Genomic DNA, 26,221 nt, shown 5'->3' on the forward strand with positions numbered 1-26,221 from the left:
TGGGCCCGGACAGATGGCCTCCTCACCGCTGCACACATTCACATGCAAACAGCGGCCTGCAGCTCAGCCTGGGCGTCTGGTCGAGGCTGTTGTTCCTGTTCCAGTACTAGCCTTATTCTGTCGCTCAGAGCAGCAGGAGAGAGCTGCATCTGTGCCACGTTCGCTGTGATGTCGCTACAGAAATAGAAGTGAAGGAGTCGACCATTCAGCTCTGACATCCCGGGGTAAAAATAAGCTCTTTGGTGTTTGCTGTTGAGTTTAACATCTGCTTGTCATAACCCGGTGATGGGGGCAAACCACAGGTGTGTTCAGCTCAGACTGGAGGAAATTTCAATTTGCTGTTTTCTCTGTTGTTACAGGTCGAGTTCAGTTCTTCCTGGTTATTACCAAGCAGGCTGTTTGTGATTAACACTAAAACACTGCAAAATGCTCTTTTGATTGCATCTTTACTGAGAGAAAAATGTAAAATCACTTTAAATAATTCCAATGCAGGAAGAGCAGGAGTGGCAGCAGGAAAAATATTAAAACATCAAGAGAAAGCGTCAACTTTTGGTGTCAGTCTCCCAGAATAAAACTGAAATCAGCGGGGAGCAGCATTGTTTCTTATTCCAGACATTCTGCTGTTTGTCGTGGCATTATGTTAATCCACTAAGGAGTCACAAATAGCAGTTTTTGAAATGAAAGTTCAATAAAAGGGGATCATTCGGAAGCATGTAATAATATTTACTGAGATTAGAAACAGAGGCTTTGTTTATACTCCACTGAAATGAAGCATTTTCATTAAGAGAAGGAAAAACTGAAGGAACTGTAGGAGATCAGGAAGGTTCTCCTGAAGCAGCAGAAAGACTTTCGCTTTTAAATTTAAACACGCAGAAATGTTATCTGGCTTCACTAAGTTAACTCGAGGTTTCAAAATCCAGCTATAACATTTAAAGAGGCATCAGCAGATCCCCAATTTCAAGAATTATAGTCGAACATCGCATTAGAAGTGTTGCTTGAAGCCTTTTCTTCAACCTGTCATTTTCCAAGAGTAAATAAATGGTCCGTTATCTGGATTATAACCTTAGTTAGATCAGCATGCATTACCATGGCGATACATCCCAGTATAAAGAGTGAAAACCAAAGTTACCTCAATAACTTCAAATCCTGCTTCACACTGCAGACCTACTGCAACAGATCTCCATATATCAGGCTATTTACAACTATTTTCTGACTATCAGAGGACAGAGTTTGAAGGAAGGTTGGATTAAAATCGGACATTTCATCTTAAAGTTGATTCAAAGTGAAGTTGTGTTATTTCAGGACGTCTCGCTGTGATGAAGATCTCTTTGCTGAGAACAAATTGCATCTAGAAAACATCAGACTAATGAAATTCTGTCACTCCAAACAAACGTAGCACACTCTGGGTCACATTCTTGTAAACATTCACAGATATTCTTAGAAATGCGAGCTGGTGAAGGTTTAAAGTCTCCCAGAGTAATGATAGGTCTGCAGATCACTCCAGTAGTAAAGGAGCATTAAAGCAGACAGACTTTGACGAAAAGATGCCGTTCTTTAACAGATTTTTTTATTATTTCCCTGAAGTTTCATTCCTTATGATCTGAAACACCGGTGATGTCCACAACAACATCCTGAATATTCAGCACAACATACTTCTGAGATTTTCTGAGCTAACTTTACATGGTCATGTTTGAGTTTTTACTTGATCAGTTGTATAGTTTATGATAAAAAAAGAAAGTATGACTGTTAAGAGTTGGCCATAAGCACAGTTGGATCTGTATAAATGGTATTTCATGACGTTTCTTGCTTAATGGACTCATGAGATTCATGGCTGATGTCATTTTTCCACATCTTCAGGTATGAACTTCTCTTTTTCAAAGGTCGAGGTCAACACCATCTTGGATAAATTGGACGGTGCTGCTGGGTGGATCTGTCCACAAACTCCACATGCACTTGACAGAAGAATCGATGGTTTAATGCTAATCCTGAATCCCTGCTGATGAGACGTGTCATCGACTTGTCTTGGAGCTCCACAAGTGAGAATTTTGGTTGTTTGGCTACGAAGGCAGCGGGAGACAATTAGAGGTTTGTTATCTCATCAAACCTGTGATATTTAAAGACAAGGAGCAAAACCCTCGAGGAAAGATCCTTCAGTTTGATTCCAGCCTTTGTGTGGGAAAATGAAACCCTCCTGCATGTTGTGTTGGTGTGAAATTATGCAATTACAGCCTAGATGCATGTTTGTATTCACTGTTATATTTAGTTTATCCACATGAAATAGCAGCCACCAGTTGGGCGACTGTCGCTGAAATATTCCACAGGCCAATAATAACCAAAGCTACAACAGAGAATCGACAAAAGCAGTAATTAGAGGCACAATGAAATCCTAATGCAATTACATGGAGCGGTTTCTGCAGAAAGCAAGAGGATTAAAGTTTAAATGACTCATTTGCAAAGACAAGCAATAAAACAGTCTTCAGCCATGTTATCTGGGTTTGGGGGCATAGAATGCAAAATCCATCATGCATTATTAATAAGTTTTATATTAAAGGTAATATATGCACACTTCCTGCATCTCCCATTACAGAGGGAAGTGGAGCTATTGATTAAAGCCTTCATGTGTCGATGCATCACGTGTTCCTGAAAAGACTTCAGGCAGCAGAAAGGAAAACAAAAGTGGGACAAATTTTTAAAGCTACTTAACTGTTTTTATTCTGGGCTGTTTGGAGCTGAAATGTGTTTAGTAAATCATGAGTCTGCAGGTTTCAGCCTCTGAACGCCAAAATAAAGTGCAAGATGTTGTCAAAGCACAAGAACCTTCATAAATAAACAGACCGTAATGAGATGGTGCTGCAGTTGGACAACAGTCAGTTCTGGCTGGTTATTTGCATCGTTTTAATGACTTACTGTTGGTGTTTTTCTGTATAATTTGGAAAGGTCTGAGCCTTGCTATGTGAAGAACCTTGAGGTGACATCTGCTATATGGACAAAGTCCTGGAACACATCTTAAGGACTAGATGTGGAGGCCCCGTTACAACCGAGCCTCCAGGTTCAGGAACTAGAGATCCTGTCATTGGATGGGTAAATTTATTACTGAAAAAATGACATAATTAACAGAAAAGTGATCATACAAAGAAAAACAGGGTTGGTGGATGCTGCTAAATCAAAGAACCAAATGAAGAGCTATGAAACTAGGCAAACTAAAACTACGAACTCCTCAGTATCAACCCCATATCACACAGAGTTCACAGAACCAACAGGTGCCTTAAAACACACATTACAAACCAACTAAAGACACAAATCACCTCCCCTCAGTGGATATGAAACACTGAGGAGTAACTTCTCCACCAAGTTAACAGCTGCAACCCAAAGCTACAGTTCACTGACAGCCAACTTCTCCACTAAGGTGACAGCAGCTGACTGAAGGTATAATCTGTTACCTCAGAGATCCCCACAGAGACCCCTACCCAGACCCACACATGGATCCACCCTGTTCCCTTTGAACCCCACCACCCTGGCTGAGAGCTGGTTGTAGCTTTATGCTCTCCAGGTGTGATGAGGCTGCAGCTGGTTGAATGAAGGTGGAGGGAACTGGGTGGTGGCCCAATCAGACGAGTCTGGAGGCGGGGAGAACAAGGCTGAAACTCCAGGTTCATCAGCTAAGACGACCGGCAGCTGTGGTTCTGGAGCAGATCTCCAACCATCTACAGCTGGTCCTCACAGTTCATCTCCTATGTGAAGGCCCCAAAAGTCCAACACAGAAGTGAGACAGCAGAACACCACCGGTGACCCAAACAGATCCACAGCCCCAGTATAAAATCATCCTAACCATGCAGTCAGCATTCACAGACATCTGTAGAAGAGCGGATCATTCTGAAGAGCTCAGTGGATTCATGATCCTGTCATAGAATTACAATAAGTCAGTTTGTGAAATTTCTTCAATGCTAGATGTTCTCTGGGAGCTGGAAGTGTTGTTTTTGAAAAGCAGAAGACAGCAGCAACCCAGCCATGAAGTGAGCGACCACTAAATTCACAGAGGGTCAGGGGTCAACTCTGACTTCACATGGAAACAGACTCTCTGTTGGTTCAACAGCTGCAGAGCTCCAAAGTTCTTCTGCAATAAGCATCAGCACCAAAACTGTGCACCAGAAGATTATTTTATTGGGAGAATTAGAAGTAAAAAGAAACTAGATGAGCCCTCAGAGGGCAGAACCACGCCCATGTATGATACTCAGTATCAATTTTGATCATCCTACGTATATCCCTTCCTACTTGATCTGCTGACCTGTAACTCCACAAGTGAGCAGGGGACCTTAGACTGATCTTCAGTGCCAAGTTTGATTATCCTGACTTCAGCACTTGCAGAGATATCTGACCGGACATAGCCACCCACACACACCTACATACTTACCCAGCCAGCCAGCCAGATACCGAAGCGAATGCAGTAACCCCGCTGATGTACGTCAGGCGTGGTTAATAGGAATTAAGTGATATCTCCTTTAATTTAGCTTAACATGACTCCATGTGCGCCCTATTTTGCTGGATAACCTTAGCATGATAGCATGTTAAGTACCAGTGTTACCAGTATTACCAGTATTACCAATGTTACCAGTGTTGGGTTGCTCCAGTCGGCCAAAGAGACCACAAAGAAAGTGGCTTCACAAAGTCTTTCTTTCTCTGAGGACATGTTTCTGCTGAAGTAAGTCTGAATTAACCAGCTAATGTTAGCCGCTGCTGCTAACACTTTGATGCAGAGTGCTAATTAACCCCCGTTTGTGCCTCTCATCCAGTTCCCCAAAATATCCATCCACTCAGCGAATCTTCCAAAAGGCCACAAGGTTGTTTACAGCACTTTTCCCTGTTCTAAAGTTATTACCAGATCCTCAAAGACTCCACTAACCATCTGGATGGAAAAATATTCCTATTATTTTTTATATTTTTAACCCATTTCTCAAGTCGCGATGTGCAAATTGCTCCTGGGTGAAACCCTTTAAAAAGAGCGTGTTGCCAAGATGCACTGCCCGAGTAATGAAGCTGCTCTCAGTAAATAAAATCCATTCTGACCTGCTCTTTTAGCTGCAATTTAACGGTTCAAGCTGCTCACCTTTGGGTCCTGACTCACAGGGAATAACAAAAACAACATCACCTAAACGGTGCCTGTCCATTCCAGGACTTCATCATATTCTAAATGTTTTGGGCTGATTTAAAGAGACATTAATGAGTCAATTATCCTACATAATGAGAGTATCAGTAGCCTTCCGTCTGTCTAGAATGCTGTTTTCTTCTGTAAATATGTTTTTCTTCCATCTTAATAAGTTCTCAGTGAGCCAGTTTTCCTCCAGAGGACAATCAGGTTAGTCAGGAATAGGTGTGCACACTTCTTGTCTACCTGTAAATAATTCCAAAGCCTCATCTCATCTTGCATCAAATATTTAAGTGGCTCCCAGAGTAATAAAGTTAGGATTGATTAGAAGACATGCCCCTCTGCGTTTGGACGCCTGAGGCAGGATGGAACCAATAAGAGAGGTAATTAGATGGAGAAAAATGGGATCAAGAAGGATACGCTTGTGTCTGTCTATTTTTGTGTGTTGGTCTTTGTATTTAACAGATTTCCATTCAAAGGTAAGTCTCTAATTTACCTTTAGACTCTATCACAAACTGCCCTTATGTCAATGATGGGAAGCAGACCAATTAAATGGATGTAAATATCTCAGCAGATCCACTGAGATGTGCAACCAGGCAGCTTGTCATGATTAGATTCAGTCTGAGTGTCAAAATCATAAACTGACTTTGCATTTCTTTAATATTTGCACCACGCAGACTACAAAGGTTCCTGCACAGTTCATGTATGCCATCTAGTGTTAAACTGTGGAAATAAAGCTGAATTAATCTGTCAGAATCAAAGTCTCAAAGGGTTTTTTACGAATAAAACTATCATCTTCAGTAGGAGGTGATGCAGCTTTCTGTTTAGTGAACTAAATCTGCAACCAGCCCTGCTTTTTCTGCCATTCTTTTGCTCATTTTATCACATTTTCCACAGTTGGATTGCGGTATTTTCCTAATCCCAGAGCATATCAGGAGCTTCCAGCAGAGGTGGACTGGGGCAAAAAATCAGCTCTGGCATTTCTAGCCCAGACCGGCCCACGACATTATCGGTTGACTGAATCAAGAACTACTTTCTGAATGACAAAAAACTGACAGAGAGGTTGGGTTTTCAAAACAAAAATTCAAAAACATCCTTAAAGACTTGTACAAACTTGTTGACAAGCTGAAAAAGAGAAGGTTGCAGCAGGAAACATCAACGACTGGAGTCCTCCATGGACCTTGAGTTCAGTGAGTAAGGTCAGAGCAGAAAGGGAGCTGCCACTCGGACGCCGTTCTTCCACCCAGAGAGGACCTCTTTCTGCTGTCGCTGCTACACAGACTGCCCTAGTGGAGGTTTTAGGGGGAATATTCCTTTTAACCAGCCCCTCAGATCTCTGTGAGGATTTTGGATGGAATACTCGGTTAAACCAACATTTTAGGTGCATGTCCAGGGATTTAAGGTGGAATGTTCCTTTAAGGTGGATGTGTGAGGACCTTGTAGGTGGAATACTTCCTGAAACCAACCTTTTAGGTCAACATTCAAAGATTTAAGGTGGAGTATTCCTTTAAACCAACCTAAATTTCATGTTTTGATCATTATCAAGTGAGAAACCTCAATCCAGACTCCTCATGAAGACGTTTGAGATTTATGCTGCTGTTATTTGTTTAATCCAGACTAAATGACAGAAATCCACAACTGTAATTTTATTTCAGGACTCTGTTATTAAATGTCAAAACAATCCATGCGACTCTAAAAACTCAACAGCTTCACAAACTCTAAGATTAAACTCTCCACAAGGATCCAGAAGAAGTTGGACTTCTACATGAGAGCTTTAGTTATTCTTCATCTACTTCCTGAAAAGTTTGCTCTATAAAAAAAGACAAAGACTAATATTTTCAGCTGAACTGAAGACAGACTTTGTGATTTTTCTGCTCACATGTTGTGTTGTAAACTTACTCTTTCAACCCCCTGGAAACCAGCGTTTGTCCTGTTTTTGTGTCGCTCCTCCTAAACAGCCGGTTGTAATGTTTTCTGATCAACACACCATACTGTGATGTTTTTACAGGGAAGGTTCTACTATGGAACCAGTTTGACATGTTCAGGTGTTCTTTGTGTGAAAACTCAGAGATTTCAGGGATCAGAAGGTGGTTTTCAACTTTCTCTGTTAACTTTCTGCTTCAACTTTAAACTAAATTTCCTTCACTAAGCCAGCCCTCTGGACTTCCAGTAAGCTGTGTTCCTATTGGCTGTCCAGGTGGCTGCTTGGTGTCATCAGGAACACCTGAGCAGCTCAGTGTCTTCCTGCTTTATGTCTGCAGTCAAACATTTCCTCTGCTTCTCTTCACTGAACCGGGTTTGGTTCCGTTGCTTTAGTTTGTTCTTTAGGCGTTGGCTTGCAGCTTCCAGCAGTAAAATCCTCTTTAATGTGTTTCTTGGTGTGTTTTAGGTAGTGATGGTGAGATGAAGCCTCATGAGGCATTGAACCACTTGAGCCAATTGGTTCCAGAAAGGGTTCATTTCTTGAAGCTCCATGAGCACATGAAACCCCCTACTGGTCAAGTGTATAATCACAGGCAGCTGTATCTGAACCACATGCCTGATGCACTGAATCATTGTTCATTATAGCTGTTGGGAATGACTATGAAAAACAAAAGCATGTATGATCAAATAATTTCTATAGATAAATGATCACATATGTGTATAATAAAATATATTTTCATGTATTCTGTGTGTGTACATTTTCCCCAAAATGTTAGTATCATATAATGTAGTAGGTTGTGTAATAATGTCTGTCACCTTAGGAAAATGGCATGGCCTTATGCAGGCAGAGGACAGTGGAAGGGTTTGTGGAACTAGGAAGATTGTACTGAATATGCTTGTGTAACTTAGACAAGGATGTACAGGAAAGGGGAGATTTTATTCATTTTATTCAGAAGTAACAGGTTTTCAACAGTTTCTGGTTTTAAAAGACTCCTTTTTTTTGACACACACAATAAACACCTCACCTTTGAATTAAACAAATGGTTAAAAATACAGTTCTTGACAAGCAAGCCTAATGTGTCTGTAATAATGTTAGATTTAGCTTACCTTATTAGGAGTTATAAAATCAAAATGTTCCCACACGGGAAATTTTCCACCTCCTGGTTGGCTCCATCCTATCGCCTATCTTTCTCTCCTCACTCTCCAAACTATCTCTCTCTCTCTCTCTCTCTCTCTAAACTCTCCAAACCATATCCAAACTATATAAACACTATCCAAACTCTAGTATCCAGACTATCCAAACTATCCAAACTCTCGACTGACCACAACACTCTATCAAAAGCCCACATTTTCAATGGAGCCTGAGAAGTTTATTCTGCTGTCAGACCTCGCTGCAAAATCTGAACCACTTTCTGAAGCAGTCACGTAGTTCAGCCAGGCAGCGAGGCTTCGGACGTCATCATTTTTGGCTCCTCCCCTAAATGAAGCAAGCCTCGATACACGCTTCATGGAAACGCCCCCTCCATGACTTGACACATGCTTCGAAGCCTTGGCACATCTCGTAACATCAATAGTTTTAGGGCTTTGTACTGGATAGTTGTCTTGGTAAATGTGGCTCTTCAGCCACAGTTAGCACATGGTGCTAATGTGTGCAGTGATTAGTGGATTTGGTGCAGCTGAGTTGTGTCTTTATCTTGGCTGTAGTGAGTCTTTAGAGGTTTTTGGTTGTTTGTGAACCAACGTTGGTTGTCCAGAAGGTAAGAGTTCCTGTCCTGATTCTCTGTTTAAAGAGCTTCTCTGGTAGGCTGCAGGAGACTTTAGCGTCTGGGTTGTGCTAGTTTGGTTTTTGTACGGTTTCATTTGGACGACTATCTTGAGGCCCCTCCATGTGGTTTAGTGAGGTTTTCTGGAACAGTTCTACAAAGCAACCTGCAGCAGAAGAGACTTTGAGAGTTTTTAGGAAGTTCTGGAGACCAAACTTCAGAGCAGCACAAACATTTGTCAGCAGTTTGAGCAGGAGAAGGTGAGCTTCAGAGTAGAAATGAGAAGGAAACCTTGTTGACCCGTGTGGTGAGGTCCTGTACCAAGAGTTTGAGCAGGTTGTGAAGAGTCTGTAGTTGTTTGGTCTGAAAGCAGCAGAAGAGTTCGACTCATTAAAGGAGAAAACAGGAGATATTGTTGGTTCTTCTGTCGCTCTGCAGTTTCCAGTTTCCTTAGACTGAATATCAAGTTTCTATTTTAAATGATTTACTGTGTGAGCCCAAGAAGACTTCAAAAAACTCCCTCCATCCCCTGAACAAAACACATTTTATTACCATACCTTCCTGATGTTGTAGAGGGCATAACGACAAGATCGAGAAACTGAGGCCACGTGAACCTTAAAGGTCAGCTGGTCATCAATCATGACACCCAGGTTTCTGGCTGAGTTTGTGGGCACAAGTAGGCTCGAGTGAAGTTGGACACTGATCTGAGGCTGAACAGATGGACAAGCTGGAAAGACCATGAGTTCAGTCTTAGGCAGATTCAGCTGAAGGTGCCGTTCCTTCACCCATGTGGAGATATCAGCCAGACATGCTGATATCCGAGCTGAAACTGTTGTGTCGTCAGGTGGAAAAGAGAGGAAAAGCTGAGTGTCGTCAGCATAACAGTGGTAGGAGAAGCCATGGGAGTGGATCACCGTGCCAAGTGAGGTGGTGTACAGAGAGAAGAGTAAGGGACCAAGCACTGACCCCTGAGGGACCCCAGTTGATAGGTCATGTGACCTTGACACCTCCCCTCACCATGACTCTCTGAAGGATCTGCCTGTGAGGTAGGACTTGAACCACAACAGGACAGAACCTGAGATGTCGAGCCCAGAGAGTGTGGAGAGGAGGATTTGATGGTTCACGGTGTCAAAGGCAGCAGACAAGTCCAGCAGCAGTAGGACAGAGGACTGACCAGTGACTGATAGGAGTGGAGTCTCAGTGGAGTGGTCGCACCTGAAGCCTGACTGAAAAGGGTCAAGTTGGTTGTTGTTCCGCAGATGTTCAGAGACTTGGTTAAATACTGAGCGCTCCAGTATTTTCGACAGGAATGGTAGAAGTGAGACTGGTCTGTAGTTTTCAATCTGGGCTGGGTTGAGATGAGGCTTTTTGAGCAGTGGGGTGATGCGGGCTTGTTTAAAAGTAGCAGGAAAGATGCCAGTTTCCAGGGAGGAGCTGACAATGTGCGTGAATGCAGGTTTGATTGTGGGCAAGATGGTCTGCAGGATGCTGGTGGGTATTGGATCAAGAGGACATGTTGTGGGTTTTGAGCTCAGAAGAAGTCTGGAAACCTAATCCTCGCTCAGAGGAGCAAAAGAGCTGACGGCAACTATAAATGTACACTCCAACAATATCATCGGCATCTCTACTCACTTATTTTGCCACCCAGAGGGTTGCGAGCGACTCCAGATGGTGAAAAGAGACTAGCATTCTCACGCTAATGAAGCTGTTAGCGCTTCCTGTCGAGCCAGTCATTGGCTGAGGCAGCGCCATCACGCAAGCACTGACCGCAAACAACGACACCTGAGACAGTTATGCCCCCTAGGGGCCAGTGGTTCAAACAAATGAGTGACAGTTACAATACAGTCCCCACCCGGCATGATTATGAAATTGCCACCATAGCTTATGTGCAGAAGATATTAATATCTGATCTCTGGAGACCATAGAAGGATGCACTCTGAGCCGGGTCTGGAGACCGTCTGATTTTGTAAATAAATAAATAAATAAAGACAAAATAATAATTAATACAAATAAAAAATTAATGTGAGGTAAAAATCAAAAATAGAAACTTGGGCTGTAGAAAATAAAACAGTCAACGTTGCTGCCTTAGATTGTAATTTGAAATTATTTCAAGCACTTGTGAACAAATAAACAGCAAAGACATCCTCATGTTCAGATAACTGCGGTGTTTTCCTTATGTCTGATTTAGTTATTGCTCTAAAAACAGAGTTGTGTAGCACAGTCAAATCTAACAGCTGGAACCTCAAACATCTAGTCATGAAAGTTTCTCTGGTTGATCTAACTAAAGCAGAATGAGCAGTCCAGGTTTACGGAGCGTGAAAATGAGCCTGATGTTTTGGTGGAGTAAACAAGGTTACAGTAAACCACTCAGGGTTTGTAGTCCAGGTGGTTTAGTCCACCATGCTTGTAGTTTTTAAGCTGTCAGAGGAAAGTGTGGAACACTCGAATCTTCAGACTCTTGGTCTGAGGAACGTTCCTGGTAGAGAACTTAAACACTTTGTACAGATTGGAGCAGCTTCCCAGACCAGGGAAGGGGAACCAGCGAGGGGTCCGTTTGTTCCCGTGGAGGTTCCAGAAGGAGGAGGAGCAGCGCTGGAACACCTCAATGTTCACGACGTACTGGCCTGGTCCCCACTGACGGACTCGGACCAGAGTCACAGAAGAAGCAAAACCACAGGTGTGAGGAGAAACGCCGTGAAACACCGACTCCTCCGGTCGCACCGACACTCCCCTCTCCCACACCATCCCGGCCTCCTCGGACACTCCAACACCGCTGAGGTTACAGAGCGCCTGCAGACACACCTCCTCCAGGGCCTCCTTATCTGGAAACCGGAGCAGGATGGAGACGAGGCGAGGCACAGCGCCTCGACGGAGCAGCAGCTCCTGCTGCTTCGCTGGAGGGGACAGAGAGCATCGCATTGGAAAATAATCACACCATCAACGTTATTGGAATAATTAGCATTTATATTTATAAATCTCACTGGACTGGAATAGCAATAGAACTCATTAGGCCAAGATGATAAGTAGCCTCCTGTCACAAGTTCTCCTCACTGGTTGTTCTGAATCAGAGGCTTTACTTAAACCATGTTGGGCACTTTTTCAGGAAGAATTCAACTTTTATTCTTTTTATTGTGAGTGTTTTACAAAAACATTAAAGTTACTGGAAGTGATTTCTGACCTGTCTACTGATGCCACCTTTAACAGCTTCTCTGTTTTACTGCAGGTTGTGATGCAGCACGTTGCTTTAGAGGTTTCAGATCATCACACCGATATCACATACCAGCTACTTCAGAGCTAAACGTGTTATCTTCAGTGTTTACGTTGACTTACAGCTGTCATAAGACATTCGGGAGATGGCCCTCACAGCATTCAGCAGCAGCTCCTGGTCTGTACTGGTCAGCACCGACAACAAAGCCGAAACCAAACCCGAGTCTCCAAAACCTTTACGAATCACAGCTGAAATTAAGCAGAAAATGAACTTTAAACCACACAGACCAAGAACATCCAGTAAATAATGAAGGGCCGGTAGACTAAGACCTCCTGAAGCACCTTCACAGATACTGAATCTTACACACTTCATTATTACAGACATTTAAAGCAGCATGTTTCCGTATCAATGACCTACACTCCTTGGCGAGTTCAGCCACCAGTTTTGCAGTCAGCAGACCCAGAGGTCCTCTGCTCCTCAGAGACAGGGCCAGGATGGGAAGGACCCCACTGATCACTACCTGCTCAGCAGCGCCTTTCTCTGGACACAAATGGAATCACACATGTAAATTCACATTCAGGACATTAAACAGAACATGTTAGAATCTCTCTGGTTCACATCACGGCCTTCCTGATATCGTCCTGCATGGAGTCTCCGTGTTCTCCTGTACATGTGTGGCTTTTCTCCAGGTTCTCCAGCTTCCTCCCACAGTCCACAAACATGCTGAGGTTAACTGGTGATTCTAAATAGTCCGTAGGTGTGAATGTTTGTCTCTATGTGTAGCCTTGTGATAGGCTGTTACCTGTCCAGGTGAGCCTGTGACAGACTGCTGACTGACCTGAGGGTAAAGCGGTGTACAGATAACGGATGGATGGATGTCAGACACTGTATAGGCCCAGAGCTCATTAAATTTAGTCTTAAAGGATGAGTCTACATAAAATCTTCATATATTCAGGTGTAGCAGCTGTGTACCTTTAATTTGAACTGAGTCTGTTTCTGCTTTACATTCTACAGGATTTCTCTGACCTGACTCTACCCGTCCTGACTTTTGTCTTCCTACTGCTCTCATTGGTGACACAAATGCAGCTTAACATCTGCTGAGGACTTCAGACTGTCATGAACCGGATCCCATCCCTCAGAGATGAAGCTCTGCTGCAGGTTTAATAGTTTAGACTGTAAGGTGGTTATGACAGACCTGCATTACTGGTAGAAGGTCTTCTATAGAAAAAAACTAGTATGGAGGCGTCCGTGTTTTGCAATCAAATCACATCAAATGAAAACCATGCTACAAAACAACACTAGAGCATTTTACACCTTTTATCTTGCTATAAGCTAGGTCTACACTTCTGTGCCAAACATACAACCCATTTCTTATCCTGATGTGTCACAGAGATGGCCTTTAACACTGGACATCTGGCACATTTAGGATGAATTCTTCTGGCCCCACTTCTGCCCAAACCTGGTCCACAGCATGCCCAACATATGGCCCATGGAAGGTGAGCGCATGGGGAATCTATGTGGCCTAAATCTGGCCCTAAACACCCCTGACATGTGGCCCATACAAGGTGGACATGTGGGACATTTAAGGTGGACATCTGGGACATTTAAGGTGGACATGTGGGACATTTAAGGTGGGCATGTGGAACATTTAAGGTGGACATCTGGGACATTTAAGGTGGACATGTGGGACATTTAAGGTGGGCATGTGGAACATTTAAGGTGGACATGTGGCCCATACAAGGTGGACATGTGGGACATTTAAGGTGGACATCTGGGACATTTAAGGTGGACATGTGGCCCATACAAGGTGGACATGTGGGACATTTAAGGTGGGCATGTGGGACATTTAAGGTGGACATGTGGAACATTTAAGGTGGACATGTGGCCCATACAAGGTGGACATGTGGGACATTTAAGGTGGACATCTGGGACATTTAAGGTGGACATGTGGGACATTTAAGGTGGGCATGTGGAACATTTAAGGTGGACATCTGGGACATTTAAGGTGGACATGTGGGACATTTAAGGTGGACATGTGGCCCATACAAGGTGGACATGTGGGACATTTAAGGTGGACATGTGGCCCATACAAGGTGGACATGTGGGACATTTAAGGTGGACATGTGGAACATTTAAGGTGGACATGTGGGACATTTAAGGTGGGCATGTGGGACATTTAAGGTGGACATGTGGGACATTTAAGGTGGACATGTGGGACATTTAAGGTGGACATGTGGGACATTTAAGGTGGGCATGTGGGACATTTAAGGTGGACATGTGGAACATTTAAGGTGGGCATGTGGGACATTTAAGGTGGACATGTGGGACATTTAAGGTGGGCATGTGGGACATTTAAGGTGGGCATGTGGGACATTTAAGGTGGACATGTGGGACATTTAAGGTGGACATGTGGGACATTTAAGGTGGGCATGTGGGACATTTAAGGTGGGCATGTGGGACATTTAAGGTGGACATGTGGGACATTTAAGGTGGGCATGTGGGACATTTAAGGTGGGCATGTGGGACATTTAAGGTGGGCATGTGGGACATTTAAGGTGGGCATGTGGGACATTTAAGGTGGGCATGTGGGACATTTAAGGTGGGCATGTGGGACATTTAAGGTGGACATCTGGGACATTTAAGGTGGACATGTGGGACATTTAAGGTGGACATGTGTCTGAGGGGGAGCCAGACTCCCCTGCATGAATCAGATGTGGACCACATCTGGGCCGAAGGGACTGCATGACCTAAAATCCCCTCCAGTTAGAAATGAGATGTCAGCTCAGTGACTCACTCTTCTCTTTAATGGTGGTCAGCACTGTGTTCAGATGAGGTTTCAGTTCATCTTCAATCAGCTCCATGCCCAGGACTCTGATGGCTCCTAATGCAAGGTTCAAGTTATCTGAGGGGACATGAAGGAAAATGGAGACAGAAAATGAAAGGCCGTCTGGAGAGGATGCACAGGAAATGTGACAGGAGGGGCAGGAGAGCTTCATGTGCAGATGTCTGCTGGTACCTGCTCCCAGGTTTATTCTACTTATTACCAGCTGCATGGTAAACGCTTTGGTTAAGGACACTTCAATGGTAAACAGCGTTTTACTGCTCAGTTTTCCAGCTGAACTGTTCAAATATAAAACTATGCATGCACCAGTCCAATTCTTTTTGAGTGGTCCTCCAGTTATCTTAGTGAGAGGTCAGAGACACTAACGACTGCTGGTGTGGTCACTGCTATCCCAATCATCTCCTCAGAAACAGAAGACACAAACACAGAGAAGAAAACAGGATCCGGTGGTCCGACATGTTTTAACCCATTTATGTCCACACTGTGCTGCTGTTTTTGATAGACTCATTATATTTTATCCCAGCCTCAGGTTTCCACTCAGTTCCTTCTGATGGAACACCAAACAAACCAGTCATTGCCAGATGACGGAAACTCATCCCTACTGGTGCACAGGTGTGGGACTGTCACCATAGAAACCAGATTAAAAACTCCTACTGGGAAATACAGAGAGATTTACCAGGAGCTGGAACCCTTAATCAGCAGAGTGTGAAAATGTTTGGCCAGAGCCTGAAGGTGGTGTTCCTCTATGTGTAGAATGCTGTAGCTTTCACTGCATTACCTCACACTGATCATCTAAACTGGCTCTGGCATGGATGTTCATGTTGTGTAGAAATGAAAAGAAAACCTGGAACTGAAAGAAATACACTAAAGACTGAAACTTTAATGTGGCGCTCTAACAGGTGCTTTAAGATTCACGGGAGGATCACTGGTCTGAATGTGTTCAATAACTATCAAATATTACATCTAAGGCAGCTTTCCAACAATCAGTTCACCTTTAGTTTGACGAGGTAAGCTGTGGCCAACTAGTCTGTTGTGAATGTAAAGCATGGAACAATCTGTACGGCTTCTGTGACTGCATTACAGTATTACAGCCAAAAACTCCCACAGCTCCTCATAATTAACTTGACTCTAAAAACCTCCGTCTCACTGTGGTTCCTCTTACCGTTAGCTGTGAAGGCTTGCAGGTCGCTGGATCTCTGTTTATCCCTGTGGGAACGTACATATTTGTGGGTAAGAGGCACATTGGGATGCCCCATTCTGCTCCTGCTCCGCCCTCGGTGAACCTTTCTCAGGCTGTCATCTTACAGAATGCTCTTCACTTTTTACAGTTCTTTGTTTCCTTTCTGTGCTTTTCTTTGGAGTCATGAGCTGCTGCCCTGAGAACACCTACTCCAACCTTCACCTCACTTTAACGGCGCTGCTGCATTTAGGATTTCCTTCATCTGTTGCTTCATTCAAACTAAAACTGCCTCATTTTTTGTGCACGTCTCTCCAGCTCTGTCTTCCTGGTAATCCAGCCGGCTCTCTGTTCCTTCTCAGGGTTAATGCAGAGCAAATCCTCACTAAAGCTGTTCTCTTCCATTCCCCATATGTGCACGTGTGTGTGTGTGTGTGTGTGTGTGTGTGTGTGTGTGTGTGTGTACACCCTGTCAAGGAATTAGCGCTTGGCTGACTGTGCTGGGTGTATTCCTACCCCCCTAAAATCTCCCATAATGCCTTTCAGCTTCTAGAAAGCCCGAGCCAAAACAACAACAGAGACAGGTGAGCATCTGGCATGTGTTGTTGTCCACCAGAGCATCATTAGCTGCTGTTTACACGCAGTAGCTTCCATGTTAGAAGTTGGAAGCAGGACTACCTTCTGTCACATCACACAACGAGGAGCCGCATTTTAAAAATGACTGCAGTAAATCCTTCTCTACGTAGATCTGTAATGAAACAAACAGAAATGTCTGCGTCTAGAATCCACTAAATGAATGAACCCACAGAGCTGACAGCACCTATAAAATAATCACCTTCTGGAAGTTTGAAACACTGAATCATGGTCAATATTATTTACCTTTTTGGACCAAAAATGACAAAACAATAAATAAAATGCAGATTGGATAGGTGTGGATCAGCCTTGCACATCTTGGAAACTAAAGTTTACCTCATTTTTCTTTGCTCAAGCTTTGCCGGGTTACAGAGATCACAAATCTGTTTTCTAGTCCGGAGACAAACTGTCAGAATGAGGCCCAGAACAGTTTAATTTTTAGACTAAACCTTTGTTAAAATTTTTCTTTTTAAATGTTTTACCACCTTTTACTGCTTAATTTTCTTTTTAATGCTTCTTTGTATTTTCTGTTTTTTTCTTATTCAAAGTTTTGTCTTTAAGATTTATTTTTCTAAATAAACATTTAATTTTTTAAAATGTTTTGTATTTTTTTCCCCAATGTTTAATATTCTTTGTTTAATTTCACAATTACATGTTTTTACATTGTTTAATTATCTAATTTAATATTTTGTCTAATATAATTTAATTGTATTTAATGATTAATTTTCTTTTTAAATTGCTTTTTTTTCCTTTAAGTTGCTTTTTTAAATGTAGTTTATTTCTTTAATCTTTACTTTATTTGTTTAGCACCTTTCACACAGATGACAAAACTACATTTTTATTTATCATGGTAATAAAATGTGTTTTGTTCAGGGGATGGAGGGAGTTTATTGAAGTCTTCTTGGGCTCACACAGTAAATCATTTAAAATAGAAACTTGATATTCAGTCCAAGGAAACTGCGGAGCGACAGAAGAACCAACAATATCTCCTGTTTTCTCCTTTAATGAGTCGAACTCTTCTGGTGCTTTCAGACCAAACAACTACAGACTCTTCACAACCTGCTCAAACTCTTGGTACAGGACCTCACCACACGGGTCAACAAGGTTTCCTTCTCATTTCTACTCTGAAGCTCACCTTCTCCTGCTCAAACTGCTGACAAATGTTTGTGCTGCTCTAAAGTCTGGTCTCCAGAACTTCCTAAAAACTCTCAAAGTCTCTTCTGCTGCAGGTTGCTTTGTAGAACTGTTCCAGAAAACCTCACTAAACCACATGGAGGGGCCTCAAGATAGTCGTACAAATGAAACCGTACAAAAACCAAACTAGCACAACCCAGACGCTAAAGTCTCCTGCAGCCAACCAGAGAAGCTCTTTAAACTGAGAATCAGGACAGGAACTCTTACCTTCTGGACAACCAACGTTGGTTCACAAACAACCAAAAACCTCTAAAGACTCACTACAGCCAAGATAAAGACACAACTCAGCTGCACCAAACCCACTAATCACTGCACACATTAGCACCATGTGCTAACTGTGGCTAAAGAACCACATTTACCAAGACAACTATCAGTACAAAGCCCTAAAACACACCAAGAAACACATTAAAGAGGATTTTACTGCTGGAAGCTGCAAGCCAACGCCTAAAGAACAAACTAAAGCAACGGAACCAAACCCGGTTCAGTGAAGAGAAGCAGAGGAAATGTTTGACTGCAGACATAAAGCAGGAAGACACTGAGCTGCTCAGGTGTTCCTGATTACACCAAGCAGCCACCTGGACAGCCAATAGGAACACAGCTTACTGGAAGTCCAGAGGGCTGGCTTAGTGAAGGAAATTTAGTTTAAAGTTGAAGCAGAAAGTTAACAGAGAAAGTAGAAAACCGCCTTCTGATCCCTGAAATCTCTGAGTTTTCACACAAAGAACACCTGAACATGTCAAACTGGTTCCATAGTAGAACCTTCCCTGTAAAAACATCACAGTATTTATGTTGATCAGAAAACATTACAACCGGCTGTCTCGGAGGAGTGACACAAAAACAGGACAAACGCTGGTTTCCAGGGGGTTGAAAGAGTAAGTTTACAACACAACATGTGAGCAGAAAAATCACAAAGTCTGTCTTCAGTTCAGCTGAAAATATGAGTTTTTGTCTTTTTTATTGACCAAACTTTTCAGGAAGTAGATGAAGAATAACTAAAGCTCTCATGTAGAAGTCCAACTTCTTCTGGATCCTTGTGGAGAGTTTAATCTTAGAGTTTGTGAAGCTGTTGAGTTTTTAGTGTCGCATGGATTGTTTTGACATTTAATAACAGAGTCCTGAAATAAAATTACAGTTGTGGATTTCTGTCATTTAGTCTGGACTAAACAAATAACAGCAGCATGAATCTCAAACGTCTTCATGAGGAGTCTGGATTGAGGTTTCTCACTTGATAATGATCAAAACATGAAATTTAGGTTGGTTTAAAGGAATATTCCACCTTAAATCTTTGAATGTTGACCTAAAAGGTTGGTTTCAGGAAGTATTCCACCTACAAGGTCCTCACACATCCACCTTAAAGGAACATTCCACCTTAAATCCCTGGACATGCGCCTAAAATGTTGGTTTAACCGAGTATTCCATCCAAAATCCTCACAGAGACCTGAGGGGCTGGTTAAAAGGAATATTCCCCCTAAAACCTCCACTAGGGCAGTCTGTGTAGCAGCGACAGCAGAAAGAGGTCCTCTCTGGGTGGAAGAACGGCGTCCGAGTGGCAGCTCCCTTTCTGCTCTGACCTTACTCACTGAACTCAAGGTCCATGGAGGACTCCAGTAGTTGATGTTTCCTGCTGCAACCTTCTCTTTTTCAGCTTTCTTCCACGTCCGATCACTCCTGACCCGGTTTTTGTTGATATTTTTGACCCTTTTTCTGAGCTTTTACCGATCCGAGAACATGAAGTCCATCATCGTCATCGGCGGCGTAACCGATGGAGGGAAAACCAGCCTCACCACCCGCCTGATCATTGTCTTGCTGAATAACAAAGTTTTGCCCATCACATTGTCCTGCAGGATTTCCTTAAACTACTGTCTTTACAAACGTTCCAGGACCTGCTACAGAAAAGCATCCCCACATTATGATGCTGCCACCTCCATGCTTCATGGTGGGAATAGTATGTTTGTGGTGATGTGTAGTGTTTAGTCTGATGGCCGTCAGACCAAAGAACTCTCATCCTGCTGACTTCCACACGCCCTCAGGTAAACTCGTTGACTCTGGTTCTATTTTATATTCTATTTACTCTCACGTGAAGCTTTGACTTTTGAAAATGGAACAGATATGGTATGGCATCTCTCCCATCTCACCCTTCAGAGGAGTCATCGGTGTCTTGGTGGCCTCAGTCCCTCCACTCTTTCTTGCATGTACCGTCCTCTTTCCATTTGTACTGATGGACTGAACCGTCCTCCAGGGGATTTTCTGTGACAAACTTCCTTGTATCCATCCTTTCACTCTTCACAGCTGCTTTGAGAGCTTTTTGTTCTTATTATCAGGAGTACCGTCTTCATACTACAATCACTGCTCAGAGGATCTTTAACTGACTTCTAGCACCAACCGGCTGCACCTGTGTAGACTCAGGTGAGTCACTTTGAAGGAGGTAAATACTTAATCGCTTTATATTTGATAGTTTTAATACTCTGACATTACTGTGTACAGAACCTGCTTCACTTTGAAGAAGACATCTTTGGAAACTGTTGGAAGAAAACTGTTGAAAAGTAAAGAAACAGAAAACCTCCCAGCAGGTGAAAGCTTTTATAGGCACAACATTTATACTGAAAGCAATAATGGAGACAAAGTAGTTATGAAAACTAAATCTTTATATTTTACTCAGTGCTTGAGGTTCCAGTAAAAATGCTGTTGTCATTATTCTGGTACATAGATGTAAATCTAAACAATAAATACAACAGAAAGACAGCAGACACTGTTCCACCTGAAAAAATGTACAATCCTGATTTTATCAGATGTTATCTGTTCTACACTGAGTCAAAGCTCTGCATTGAAAGGTTTTCTGAGTGTTTGTACAAATACCAGATCATTTGTTCACTGAGAATAGCATGAAAGAAGAACAGGACCGGATCCTGGACTGCAGAAAAACAGAATCTGATCCTAAAGACATTTGGAAAGATTCAACTAAAGGTGGAGTCTGTGATTCTGGAAAAAGACTGATGTTTAGCTAGTTAGCATATTTAGCTAGTTAGCATGTGCTAAATCCACGGCTGAATGCAATCACAAAGAATGGACAGCTGGTGGATTGTAAGGAGATCTTTGCTCACTTTGGCAGAAAGCTTTGGATTAGAATCACATACTTCACGTTTGACGGCTTTCTGTCCATTTAGGCCCTTTTCAGACACTGACTGACTTCCTGATCGATCCCATCTCCATATCTTTCTAAGTAAATACTGCTGTTGTGCATAAATGCATGGAAATCTGCTGCTGTTTGATGCTGAAGGTATTTTAAAAATTCCTACAAAGAGCTGGAAGCAACAAACAGAACTTCAGCTGGATTCCAGCTGCTTCACCTTATTAATCTGAACTGTTAGTTATTTTATGGACATTTCAGTTAGCTTAATAGATGTGAAATTATAAAGAAAAAAACAACAAGAAGAAGTGTGTTTAGCAGCAAACTGTGTCTTTTTGGTGCTCTTTAATGTTTTGGGACCAATACTCTTCCTGGAATGTACAGAAAGACGTCCACAAACTGAAGTAAGCTGCTTGATATCTGGTGCCCCTCTGCAAATACGACTGGTTTGACCTTATTATGCCTGATTAGTAAAGTTACCAGGAAGCTCATTCAGACATAAAGCAGACACGTTTAGATGGAGTCAGAACAGAAATCGTGTCTGAAGAGGGCTTTAGATGAGAAGATGACTCCTCACATACACAGCAGTTAGCATAAAGACTGGAAAAGGGGAACAGCTCTCAGAAAATCCACCTAGAAGAACCTCTAAGACGACAAACGAACATAGTAACGCACCCCTAACACGTCCTGTTCATCAGAGCAAAGGCCCAAAAGGAAAGCCCCTTTTTAAACCTTTCCCACCAAAACGTGTCCGTCACACCCCGTCACAAAACGTAGACAAACTCCAACACAGACCTCTGCTGAAATGCCTGGTTTATTCATGGTTTACGTTTATTAGTCCTGACTAATCAGATGAGCTGTCAGCAGAGTGGAAGAAATATATTGTCCATCCATCCATCCTCTATCCACCGCTTTATCCTCACTAGGGTCATGGGGGGTGCTGGAGTCTATCCCAGCTGACTCAGGTGAAGACAGGGGACACCCTGGACAGGTCACCAGTCTGTCACAGGGCTACATATACAGACACACAATCACACTCACATTCACACCTACGGACAATTTAGAATAACCAATTAACCTCAGCATGTTTTTGGACTGTGGGAGGAAGCCGGAGTACCCGGAGAAAACCCACGCATGCACAGGGAGAACATGCAAACTCCATGCAGAAAGATCCCAGGCCGGGATTTGAACCGGGGATCTTCTTACTGCAAGGCCAAAGTGCTAACCACTAGTCCACTGTGCAGCCCCAGAAATATATTTTAACTTTATCTATTTTATCAGGAATCAGTCCAAAAAATACCAATAAAGGAAGAATACTGACTATGATCAGTCAGTCTCCAAGTGACCAACTACATTTTTTGGACTTTGGTTTCTGAGTATCTCTTCAATAAATAAGACCTGGGACTGTTAGACGTGGACAGAGCCCACTGAGCTCCTCCATGCTGTTTCCAGTCTTTATGCTAAGCTAACCAGCTGCTCCAGCTACATATTGAACTCCCTGGGAGGAATCCAGTAAGACTTTTCCTTGAAGATGAACTCCAGGATGTGGGTACCAGGATGATGCTGCGTTATCTGTATCTGTTTAAACAGAAAGTCCTGTCAAACTGGTCCGGCTGTACTGAGACCAGAGGACACGGCCTCGTAGCCCACAGAGACCAGGGTCAGGACGTTCCCCTCTACATCGTCCGGCTTCAACTGCTCCGGCTGAGTCTCCACAGGAACAGGGACTTCCTGTTTCATCTTCTTCTTGGCTCTGGATCGACTCTTGCCTTTGGAGATGTCCTTCCCTTGATCTTTGGAAGGCTTCTCGTCAATGGAGCGGGACTTACGATGGCGCCTTCGAATGCGACGCATCGGTGGACCTGAGTCGACTGGATCTGATGCTGCAGCTCCCGATAGGATGCGGATCTGCTGTTCAATCACCATGACAACCATGTCCAGAGCAACGTCCAGCATCCCCAAACCGAGGCCGTGAGTGACGTTATCAAAGCCGCCGCTGTTGACCGGGTCCTTGAAACATTTCCTCATGTCTTCTAGATGGTTCCTGTGAAATAAAAGAGAGTGTTTGTTAATCTGAGTCACTTCATTATTTAGTTTTATCCTCAAAACTAAACATTTTCTTTTAGCAGTGTGATGCAGGACGTATCAGGAGTAAACGTACTTTGTCTCAATAATTTTGGACCAGTGTTGGACTGTGTTTGTGTCTGGGATGAGCTGCTTCGCCATGTTGCTGTAGTCGATGTAATCGTGAGCAAAATCCTTCATATCATCACACAGAGCTCTGGTGTCGCCTAAACGATGAACAAGAGGAAGTTAAAACCAGGTGAATGCTTGTCATGTTTAGTTGTTGATCCACACAGACATCCATCACCTTCAGTGAGTTTGGAGAACGAGGAGGAAACGGAGGTAGTTGTGCTTGGTGTCAGGCCGAGGACGTTCAGAGACTCCAGAAGGCTTTTCTTGCTGGCTGGGCCTCTGCTGACCCGAGTATACGCTGCTAAAGAGCGCAGAGACATCTTCTCTGGAGCCTGCAGACGCCTTTTAATTTCATCATACGAGATGAGATATTTACCTGAAAGTGGAGAAAAAGGAGGAGATGAAGCAGCACAACTGGTCAGGAAGCAGTACACGTAATCTGACTCAGCAACTTCTAATGAAACATCACATCCAACACTGTTGAACAATCTTTGGTGACAAAAGCTGGAAATACTGGCATTGCATAGTTTCTTGTGTGTATATAGAATAAATGGTACTTCATAGACTTTTCAAACGTACCAAGTATTCCTAGAACACAGATGTGAATGTGCTGATGATCCACTTACGAGCCTTAGATCCTTTCATGTTGGGATCCAGGAGAGACGACACCTCTGCAAACGGCATCTGGCTGCTGGACTCTGAGTTTGTGCTGGAGTTTGGTTGCAGCTCCTGATTCTGAGACGCATCTTCGGTCTGAAGCGGAGCAGAAACCTGCATCTGAGGCTGAATGTGAGGCTGCATGCTGTGCATTTCCATCTGGTTCTGGTCCAGTGGAGGCTGAGCCTGGGTCTGAGGGAGGACTAATGTGCTCTCAGACAAACCCTGCAGACCCATTCCTCCTGCTGCTGCACCGCTGGCTTGATCTGAAGCTACCTGGAAGATGCCCATGACCGGCTTCACCACGGTGAAAACCATGTTGCCCTGAGCATCCAGACCCACCACCCTGGTAGACGGGTCCATGGTACCTTTCTATGTGCAGGAGGAGCTACTGATCAGACCAGGTTCCCTCAGAGGTCCATGTAGTGTTCTTAGATGGTTTGGTTGAAGCTCACTCCTTCTACTGTCAGAGTAAAACCTCCCACACACTCACAACTTCTCACTTTCTTTGTCCCGATAAATGACATTTAGAATCCCTCATGGCAGCGTCACAGAGCAAGTTTCTTTCTGGAAAATAAAAGAGTAAAATCACAGTTAATACCTGAGGTTTAAATAGTTTCTTTGGCTTTAAAACTGAAATTCTGCACATCAACTAAGTAAAATGCTTCCATTATTTCTAGAGACACTGATGGCTGTACGGGTAGTAGAAGCAGTAGAAGCACTGACATCTGACTGAAATCTGCACGTATTCATTCAAACTCAGCCAATATTTAGCTGTAATCTTCAAAACAGTGAAAACATCGTTAGATGTGGGATATTCTGGGGTGTAAATATGTATTTGTAATGAACTATGTCAAGTCTAATATAGTGGGAATTTATTCAGCAGACATCATGCAGACACCTGGGTTTAAATAAGAAACCACGAGCAGCTTCACTGCTTGGCGTACGGCGAATGTATGGAGCTCTGTAGTCAGGTTTCTCATGCATGGAGGAATATCTGGAGCTCACAGATCAGATTTCAGCACCAGAGGAAAATCATCAGCGCAAAATACATCAGAGTTGAGAATAAAAACTAATAAAAAAGTAGGTAGTTTTATTTTACTTAAGCAAAATAGGCATTTTTGTCCCTAAAATCATCAGAAATAACAGAAAATGCATAGATTGTCTTTACTGTATGCAGCCTGATCATGTTTTCCATTTCTATTGTGCAAAGTCGCCACATAAAACCCTGATATCTGAACATGTCTAAACGGTGGAAGGATTTCCCATAGACTGACATATTTCCATAGATTTACAACTGAATTTGACTAAAAATTAGAAAATAATATTTCCCTTAACCCTCCTGTTGTTCTCATTTATGGGCACCAAAAAATATTGTTTCTTTGTCTGAAAAAATCAACAAAAAAAAATTCCCCAAATTTCTGAAAATTTGCAAAATCTTCTGGAAGAAAATTCCAATAATTCCTTAAAAGTTTCCCCGAAAAGTTTTATTGAAAAAAACCCCAAATTTGGCAGGAAATAAAAATATTTTCAAAAAATGAATAAGAATCTTCAAAAAAAATCCTAAAAATATCTAAAGTGATTCCATATATATCAGTAAAAGTTCTAATACTTTCTATAAGAACATTTAGAAAAAAAATTTCTTTTAGAAATGTTTTTTTTTTTTAGCATTTCTTTTTTTACACCAAAAATATTCAAAAATTTCCCCAAAATGTTGAAGTTTCACTGTGAAAATATTTTTTTCCACATTTTCAAACTTCAAAACAACACCAGGGTTAATTTACTGTTAATATCATGAATTTCTGGAATATCTTTGTGGCTGTCAGGAATTATAATTACGTCCACGCAGGTCATTTTCACTATTTAATAGATGTGCTAAAATATGCAGTCATTGAAGCTAAATGTGACGATGGTAAATATTTAGGAGAGTTAAAACCAGAGTGCTGGAGGACAAACGCTGAGATGGAGAGGACATACAGGTCAGCTACAGCTGATGACTCATGAAATGAATGTGGGGGGGGTGTCAGGTCTGATCAGAGGCTCTGATGAGGACGTCCTGAGGGTCCTCCATGGATCACTGAGTCTGCTGGGACACGTTCTGCAGGTCTCCACATTCAAATCACTAAAGGAGACAAAATACTGCTAAAATGAGGCCAGAATCAAACTGTAAACACATTTATGTCACCTGCTTCATGCTTCTTCTGGAGACCAGCTGAGTTTGTTGGAGACTAATCTGTGTAAAAGAAATCTAAAGTGGACTGAAAATCACTGATTATGCTCCACTTTTTCCTTTTCTCAGATCTGTTCTGATTATTTGGTGTTAGACTAATTCACTGAGTCTGTGATTTAAAAATACCA

At 42.7% G+C, this 26,221-nt stretch overlaps 2 protein-coding genes across 4 annotated transcripts in view; both read right to left on the reverse strand.

Annotated features, from left to right (window-relative positions):
* Positions 1-26,221, reverse strand: part of si:ch73-127m5.2 (uncharacterized protein LOC561202 homolog) — a 179,108-nt gene that overhangs the window by 151,090 nt on the left and 1,797 nt on the right. For 2 of the 3 annotated variants that reach the window (XR_007937935.1, XR_007937936.1), the window contains exons 2-5: positions 23,833-24,430; positions 23,382-23,582; positions 23,172-23,301; positions 22,089-23,054 (exon numbers count right to left, since the gene is read on the reverse strand). Coding sequence is in view for 1 of the 3 variants with exons in the window: in XM_022206297.2 (XP_022061989.1) it covers positions 22,610-23,054; positions 23,172-23,301; positions 23,382-23,582; positions 23,833-24,226 (1,170 nt within the window). In the remaining 2 variants the exon portion in view is untranslated. Of the gene's footprint in view, positions 1-20,510; positions 23,055-23,171; positions 23,302-23,381; positions 23,583-23,832; positions 24,431-26,221 lie in introns of those variants that run through there. The other variant, XM_022206297.2, reaches the window with a different exon arrangement.
* si:dkey-21e13.3 (uncharacterized protein LOC100150043 homolog) lies at positions 9,591-16,430 on the reverse strand. The gene is made up of 5 exons (XM_022206304.2): positions 16,042-16,430; positions 14,832-14,939; positions 12,455-12,577; positions 12,160-12,285; positions 9,591-11,723 (listed from the first exon to the last, which is right to left on the reverse strand). Exons 1-5 carry the CDS (start codon positions 16,133-16,135, stop codon positions 11,251-11,253), a joined length of 924 nt encoding a protein of 307 aa, XP_022061996.2. The 5' UTR covers positions 16,136-16,430; the 3' UTR covers positions 9,591-11,250.

This window comes from Acanthochromis polyacanthus, chromosome 19, assembly GCF_021347895.1.
Source record: "Acanthochromis polyacanthus isolate Apoly-LR-REF ecotype Palm Island chromosome 19, KAUST_Apoly_ChrSc, whole genome shotgun sequence".
NCBI classification, from domain to species: Eukaryota; Metazoa; Chordata; class Actinopteri; family Pomacentridae; genus Acanthochromis; species Acanthochromis polyacanthus.